General features: G+C 62.3%; 1 protein-coding gene across 3 annotated transcripts; it reads right to left on the bottom strand.

The window, feature by feature from the left end:
• Positions 1-1,224: 1,224 nt before the first annotated feature.
• On the bottom strand, positions 1,225-6,951 carry GBX2 (gastrulation brain homeobox 2). Of its 3 annotated transcripts, none has more exons than XR_008677844.2 (3): positions 5,983-6,943; positions 4,068-4,971; positions 1,225-2,677 (listed from the first exon to the last, which is right to left on the bottom strand). XR_008677844.2 is itself a non-coding variant. In XM_019022821.4 (3 exons), the coding sequence occupies exons 1-3, from the start codon at positions 6,503-6,505 to the stop codon at positions 4,863-4,865; spliced, it is 669 nt and encodes a 222-aa protein (XP_018878366.1). In that variant the 5' UTR covers positions 6,506-6,943; the 3' UTR covers positions 3,593-4,862. The 3 variants fall into 3 exon arrangements, 2 of the variants coding, with proteins under 2 accessions (XP_018878366.1, XP_004033454.1); XM_019022821.4 differs by lacking the exon at positions 1,225-2,677 and adding an exon at positions 5,672-5,708 and having other exon boundaries at positions 3,593-4,971; XM_004033406.5 differs by lacking the exon at positions 1,225-2,677 and having other exon boundaries at positions 3,596-4,971; positions 5,983-6,951.
• Between the last annotated feature and the right edge of the window lie 441 nt (positions 6,952-7,392).

A 7,392-nucleotide genomic window follows, 5' to 3' on the forward strand; every position in this document is an offset into this window, starting at 1 on the left:
CCTGTTTACACCATAAGGGCCTAAAATGAAGATGAATGCCACCTCCCTTCGTCTGGGCTGTCCCTGTAGAACCCCGGCCTTAGCTTCCCCCAAGACCTCAGAGCCCTGCTACCCTGGAACTGGGCCCTGAGCACTGCGCTGAAGCTGCCTGGGAGGACCCAGCGGCCAGAAGGTCGGAGCAGGCCACCTGCTCTGGCTGTGCATGCCTGGGCAGATGCCTGGGGTCTCTGGGGACAGAAATAGGTGTGTGCACTGGAGCCTCCTTCCCTGGGAAGCCACGGCTGGGCATGAGCGAGCCACTCTGCCACACCGCCACTGAAGTCCAGCAGGGGAAAGAAGAGGGCCCCGAGAGGGTCTCTGCTGCCAGCGCTGCTGAATGCGTGGGCTCCAGCCACTTGGGACTAGGAAGGCCCCGAGGTGAGAACCAGAGCGTGATCCAGAGGCTCCTGAGGCCGGAAAGCTAGAAGGTCACTCCCAGCTTTCAGTACACCTAGAACCACCTGCCATGGGGCATAACATGGGGCTCTGTTCTGGACAGGTCTGGGGCTGGAGGGAGCAGCCTTGGAAGCCCTGTGCGAGCTTCACCAGATGCAGCTGAAATAATTAAGCCCATTAAGCTCAAACAAACAGAAACAAGAGGGAGAGGGTGCTGACCCTGAGAGAAAGGGTGTCTTGGAATGCAGGTACCAGCGATGTGCCCAGGCTTGTACAAGCACCTAGGCTGAAGGCCAGACGCACAGACAGCCAGAGTCAGGATGTCCTCTGAGGCAAACCCGGGCTCAAAAAAGCCTGGGGGGGCGGGGGGAGGCCACTCCCTGCTCTCCATTTAGCTGACAAGGCATCTGTGAAAGAACCACCCATGGGGCTGAAGACAGGAGGCAAAGGCTGGATGCACAAGCATGCACTAAGTCTCGAAAATTCCAGCGCAGGTTGGGATTTGAGCAGCTTCCAGTGCAGGTGGTCCCGGCTGCTGGGAAGGTAGTCCTGGGCTCCTTCCGGAAGGGGAAGTTGCTTGAGGCCCAGGACAAAGCTAAAGAGGGTCCTGCCCCAAGAACAGGGAGATGGCTGCGGATTTTCAGCATACCTTGGGTTCTCCAATGGGGCAGGGGTGCCTGGCTTGCCAGGGAGCAAGGGCAGTCACTGGGTGGAGTGACTGTTCTTGTGGCCCTCCTCCGACCTCTGCCTGGGTCGGTGGCTGCGGGGTGCAGGCAGCCCTGAGGCGTCCCAGTGCATGGCTGGGGGCGCAGGTCCAAGGAGCTCCCAAGCGTAATTATTTGATCTGCAGATGTAAGTGGAATTTATTGTAACAACAAATATAGTGATGTCAAAACCCAACCTTGGATTAAAGCCGGCAGCCAAAGGGGAAGTGTATTAATTTCCAACAGCATCTCAGGCCAGAGCCTATTAGAACAAGCTATTCTTCAGGTCCCCCCATCAGAATTAATCATTGGGAGTTAATTTGAAGCTCAGACAAGTTGCTGTTAATTTAGTGCAGGGAGGACGGGATGGAATAAAAAGCTGAGGTGCTGGCCGAGCCTCGTGGGTCTCATTAATCAGCCAGCTGAGACGGCCTGGCTTGATTACAATTTGCAAAAAAATTCATTAGGGCCCGGGCGATTGACAATTTTTCTCTCTGCCTGTGATGTGACTCATTAGGCAGCCAAATGAAAGCCATGATGACGGCCATGATGACAGCGGCCATCAAGCGCTGCTTGTTTATCTTCCTCCCCTCGGCCTGTCTCCCGGGCCCTGGCCTCCCTGCCGGGCTCTCGGGGGCGCCCCGGGGCTCAGGGGTTAGGGAGGGAGGGGGTCAGCGCCCCGAGGAGCAGGAGGGAGGGCGGCATCGGCCAGCTTGGGGAGCTCGGGCCCTCTCCTCCCCGTGCCTCCATAGGGCGAGGACCTCGAGGCTGGGAGGGCCCGGAGCTCGGTCCCAGGAGCGGGGCTTCCTGACGGCGTCCTCCGGTTCCTAGTGGGCTTCGCTTTCCCGCCAGGTTTGTGCGGTCAAGGCTTCGGGTCCCTCTGCCCCTCATCCCTGCCATGGGCTTTTGGAGAAGGCGGGTGGGGTTACACCTGTTATGGTGGAAGGGGATGGGGGGGCACTCCAGGATCTGCGGGGAGTGCCAGGGTCTCTTCCCCCGACCCGCAGTGCCGGCGGGGCAGAGGCCGCAGCTCCCCAACCTTCCCGGCTAAACTCTTCGCCCCCAGCCACGCGCAGACTGGCTCAGGTATGTGGGTCGGGGGGCGGCGTCCCTGCGGGCATCGAATGCTGCAGCAGCGTTGTGTGGCCAGTGGGTACCTGCCCCGAGCAGAAGGCGCTCACCGGCAACCTGCGCTCAGCGCTTCCTGGCGGGCGGGATCCGGGCCTTGCGACCCCCGCGCCAGGCCAGGGCGCGACCCGGGCGCCATCCCCTCCCTGCCAGGCTTCATGGCGCTGGGCGGGGCGCGGCCAGGAGCCTCTGCAGCTCTCGGCGCCCCGCAGAGCCGGCCGACGCCCTCGGAGGACTGGCCCTTCTATTTTATTGGGCTCGAAAACCAAGTCTGGGCCATTTTCCGCCACCGGAACTGTTGGGAACGCGGCGGGAAAGGGTGACTCGGTCGCTCCCAGCCTTCACCCTGCGCCTGAAGTTTGGGTGGAGGTGTTGGTCCCCAGGCCCCTCCGCCGTGGGGAGGTGACGGCCTGTAAGTAGTAAAAATTAAGTCAATATTAGTATTAACCCATGGCTGGCCGCGCTTCCCCTTCTTGGGCTGAGAACCTCGCCGAGGGCCGAGCGCCGCTGCATCGCAGCGGCTCACCGGCCTCCCCTCCTTCCCCCACTCGAAAGGCTGAGGCTGGCGAAGCCCCGGCTTCTCTCGCGCTTCGGGCTGCTGGCTTGGTGGCACCACGCTCACACTCGCTGGCCCGCTGAACGCCCCTGGGCCTGTCCGCCGCAGTATCTGGCGGCGCGCTTCGGGGTCCGGCAGCGAGCGGACAGGGCTCTGAGCGTAGGGCTGGGGTTTGGACAGGAGTGGGCTTGGGGACCAGGCACGCCCCACCGAGATGGGGAGGCGCGCAGCTCCCCGTCCCTTGCAGACCGACTCCCAGCTCCCGTGCGTAGCTTCTCCCGTTTTCCCCCTTTGTGGTGCGGACTACCGGGGCGTCCTTGGGGTGGGGCGGTGGCCGGGTCCCGCCCCCTCGACCCCGCCCGGAGGGGGAGGTGCCGGGGCCGCTGGCGCTCCAGCCAGCCTCCGCCTCCGACTGAGGGCTGCCGGGAAGCCGGCTGGGCTCGCTGGGTTTTTGCTCCTGTCGCCAGATAACGCCCGGAGCCTGATTTATGGGCCCTCCACTCTGCCGGCAGGCGAGCACCGCTTCTTTTCGGGCCGGAGATATTTGTAAAGGAAAGACGTTTCCTCCCTGGCTGTAGTCGATTTGGAGCATCAGGAGTTTGTGCAAAGCCACCAATACCCGCACTCGCTTGCCTCCTCCGGGCACCCACCTCCTCCTCTGGCCGAAGTTTGCCGGCCTACTAGGTATCGATTAGGCTGTGCAAAAGGGGAAGATAGATTTCTAAGGTGAGAATTAGGTTTTCTTAAATTCGTAATCCTATCGGCCCTCTTGCCCTCCTATTTTAAACCTGGCAAAGTGCTGGGTGGCTCAAGTCCAGGATGCCTAAGGAGACCTGTTTCAGGGGACGTTTCTCCAGTACTGGTCCCAGACCAGTTGCCCGGCCACACCCTGGCAGTGCCCGGGACGGTCAAATTCTGGACACACTTATGAGGCCCAGGGATTGGTCTTTTTTCGCCCCTCTCTCCTTTTTATTATTCACAAGACTGAAATTGTTTAAATGTCATAACTTATAAGAAAATAAGCTACATTGAAATAAATTAACACAACGGAGACGTGCTTCACATGGCTCAGATAGGATAGGCAACCCCAGGGGAAACCAAAGCCAGGCAAAAGCAAAGCAAAGCAAAGCAAAGCGAATTTCCAGGCTGCCTAACAATGTCTGCTTTTCAGTCAACTCAAAAAGCCAGAACGCAAACCAAAATCAGTTTAAACCCCAGTGCTTGTTCTTGGGTTTCACGTTTACCTTTGGAAAAGTATGGAAAGGTGGCTGCTAACCGCGCAGATTACAGCAGAGGTTTTGTTTTCTTCTGGAATGAGTGGAGAAATTACTGGGTAATTAAGTCCTATAACTTTCAAAATACTGCAGCTGAGATCCAGTCTATAGAGATATTTATGTACAAAGTAGGATAGTATAATAAATATTTAGCGTGTCTTCTGGTGTGGCTGTAAGCCCCTTCAAAAGCAGTCTTTTAAGCCCATTTAGTGAATATATTCTCAATTTGCTTGGGATGGCCACAGTTGGGCTGTGACTTTGTTGCTTCAAACACAGTGGAGTCCACCATGGGTTCCCTCGAGTGCGGGGGCTTCTCCAGGTGGGTGCCAGGCCCTGGCCCTTCTGGACCCTCAGGGCCGGGCCTGTTCTAGCTGCTGATGCTGACTTCTGATAGCGAACCTGCTGACGTGGACAGGGATGGGGACGACGATCTTAGGGTTCCGGGAGGGCTCCCCTGTCTTGGAATTGGCATTGCCTGCCTTCACCCGTTTCCACTTGGCCCGTCGGTTCTGGAACCAGATTTTCACCTGCACCTCGCTGAGTTTGAGGGCGTGGGCGATCTGTGAGCGCTCGGTCAAGGAGAGGTACTTTTTGCAGTGGAACTCCTTCTCCAGCTCCAGCAGCTGCTCGCTGGTGAAGGCAGTCCGCCGCCGCCGGTTCTTGCCCGTAGACGTGGTGCTGCCCGCGGCGCCGCTGCTCGGCGGGGTCTCCTCCAGCGCGTGGCCCGGGTCTTCCTCCTTGTGAGCTGCCTGGCCAGTCAGATTGTCATCCGAGCTGTAGTCCACATCGCTCTCCAGCGAGAAGCTCTCCTCCTTGCCCTTCGGGTCGTCTTCCACCTTTGACTCGTCTTTCCCTTGCCCTCGGACAGCCCCGACTGAAAGCAAAACCAAACGGCATTTTATTACATTTCGCACACTGGCCTTCCTTTCTCCTTCCCACCGTCACTTGGACATTCGGCGCCCCCCGCCCCCCACCCTTTAGCGGATTGTCTTTCTATGACATTAACACATTGTGATTTCCTGGCCTTTGAGGGGTAGAGGAGGGGTGGGGGGAGCGTGAGAAAGCTCAAAGGAGAGGAGGCAGTACAGGCGACGGACCTTTGCCCAGAACCATCACTCAAAGGGCCGCCATGCCTCCCCCGCACCCTCCCAGCCTCGGCAGCGTCAGGAGAAGTAGCAGGAGGCGCGAGGCCCAAGAGATTGCCCGCTTTGTCCCTGGGGTGGGGACTGGTTGAGGACTGATGGGGGGATTCACGATTCATCCTCCCCCCACCGCCACCATGAAAATGTAGTGAACCTCAATTGCTTCCTAACCGGAGTGGAGGCGTAGGGACGTGCAGATCCCAGACCGTCTTTTTTGAGACAGACAACGATGGTCAAAGGGATGTTTTGTGGCCTTATAAGTTCCCACCAGACACCCCCAACACAAACACACAGGCACAGCCTCCCAGCAATCCGTTTCTCCCGGACAGGTAGCAAGACCAGCGAAGGGGTTTAAAAAGTCTGGGCGCCCCTGGGCACACGCACGGCTGAGACGCGCAGCCCAACCCGTCTCCCCTAGAGGCTGCAACCTACCCGGAACCCCAGGTCACCGCGGAGCGGCAGAGGCGGCCTCGGCCAAACGCATCGTCAGATAGATATGTGGTCCAGAGCAGCAGCTGGTCGCCGGGCGCTAAATGCTCCCCCTCCCGAGACCCCGCTTGTTGCGCGGCTCTGAATGTCCCCCGGAGGCCCAGCGGCACAGCCGGGCCTCATCCTCCAGCTCCTCCCGCGGGGGTCGAGCGGGGGCGCGGCCTCGCCCCCTTGGTCTCCCGCGGGAACCCGGCGCTGGCCCGCCCCCGCCTCCTCCCGCCCCCTCGTCCCGGCTGCGCGCGCCGCCGACTCACCGAGCGAAGCCTGCACCGCCTCGGCCGCGGAGAAGGCGAGCAGCGAGCCCTCTTTGGCCAGGAAGCCTTTGCCGTCCTCCGCGTCAGCCTGCAGCGCCTCCGCCTTGTCGAAGTTACCGCCGCCGGGCAGAGGCTGCGGCGCGAACTTGCGGGCCGCTGCCGCCTCCTGGTGCTGGGGCGACGCGGAGAAGCCGCCGGGGAGCGTGGCCATGAGCGTAGAGGTGAGCGCCATGCCCTGCGCCAGGCTGGAGCAGAAGCCGGTGGGCAGGCTGGGGATCTGGTGGTGAGGGTGTGCGGGCGGCAGCGCTGGCTGCAGCGCGGCCTGGGGCAGCGCGGGCGGCGGCGGCGGCGGCGGCGGCAGCACTACCGGCCGGTAGGGCATGAACATGGGGTAGCCGGTGTAGACGAAATGGCCGGGGCTGGGCTGCGGCGGGCTGCCGATCAGCGAGTCTATGCTGAAGGCGGTGCTACTCCCCAGCGGGCGCTGCATCATCATCAGCGACGGCGGGAACGCTGCGCTCATAGACGCGCTCGGTAGAGGCCAGCGAGAGGCGAAAAGTCCCCGCGCCGCGCCGCCGCCGGGAAGCCCGCCGGACGCCGGGAGCACCGCCGGGAGCGCCGGGCAGGGGCCGAGCGGGACCCGGAGAGCAGACGCCTCCGCCCCTCAGTCCTGGGCCCGCTGCATGCCGGGCGGGTGCAGGGGGTGTGCGGGGTGAGGCCGTGCGCCCCGGAGTGGAGAGGGCGCCCGGGCCCCGAGGGCTCGCCGGAGCCCCCGTCCGCCGCTTGCCCGTCGGAGCCCGCGCGCTTCGCGGGTTTGGCCCTCGGCCCCGGTAAGCTGCCGTCCGTCCGTCCGTCCGTCTATCCCGCCGTCCGTCGCCTCCCGCGGGCCGCTGGGGAGCGCGCGAAGCGGGCGTACTTGTCTCCGGCGGGCGCAGCCAGCACCTTTAAATCGCGCTCCTCTTTCTCATTCACATTTTGCCTGCCGCCTGGCCCGGCTCGCCTCACGTGGGGCTGGGCGCCGCTGGCCATTGGCTGAGCGGGGCGGGGGTGGGGCGAAAGCGGGGCCCCGCCCTTTCCATCCAAGCTGGCCTCGAGCGGGCTGCGGGCGCCACCGTTGGAGCGCGCGGGCCGGGGAGCCGGAGCCTGCATGCCTAGCCCGTGCCGCGCAAACTTGAGAGGGGCGGATGGCACCTCCAAGGCTCGGACCTTGGGGCCCTGCAGCCTTGTCGAGGCCACCTCGAAGGGTAGCCTCCGGGGCCCGCACCCCCACGGCTGGGCCGGGGGCGCTTTATTTCTTTTACTGTATTTGCCATGGAACCAACCTGCCTGCGGCTCACTCCAGCGCTGGGTGCTCCGGCTGCGCCTGGGGTCCGGGCGAGGGTCCTGGAGTTGGGGGCAGGGTTCTGCCCT

The sequence above is a fragment of the Gorilla gorilla genome, chromosome 11 (assembly GCF_029281585.2).
Source record: "Gorilla gorilla gorilla isolate KB3781 chromosome 11, NHGRI_mGorGor1-v2.1_pri, whole genome shotgun sequence".
Lineage (NCBI taxonomy): Eukaryota > Metazoa > Chordata > Mammalia > Primates > Hominidae > Gorilla > Gorilla gorilla.

Bases quoted from the DNA above. Each gene is read 5' to 3' on its own strand.
- GBX2 (XM_004033406.5), bottom strand. From the start codon at position 6,505: ATGAGCGCAGCGTTCCCGCCGTCGCTGATGATGATGCAGCGCCCGCTG. The intron at 4,972-5,982 runs GTGAGTCGGCGG...TTTTGCTTTCAG, and splicing joins GGCGGTGCAGGCTTCGCTCG to TCGGGGCTGTCCGAGGGCAA.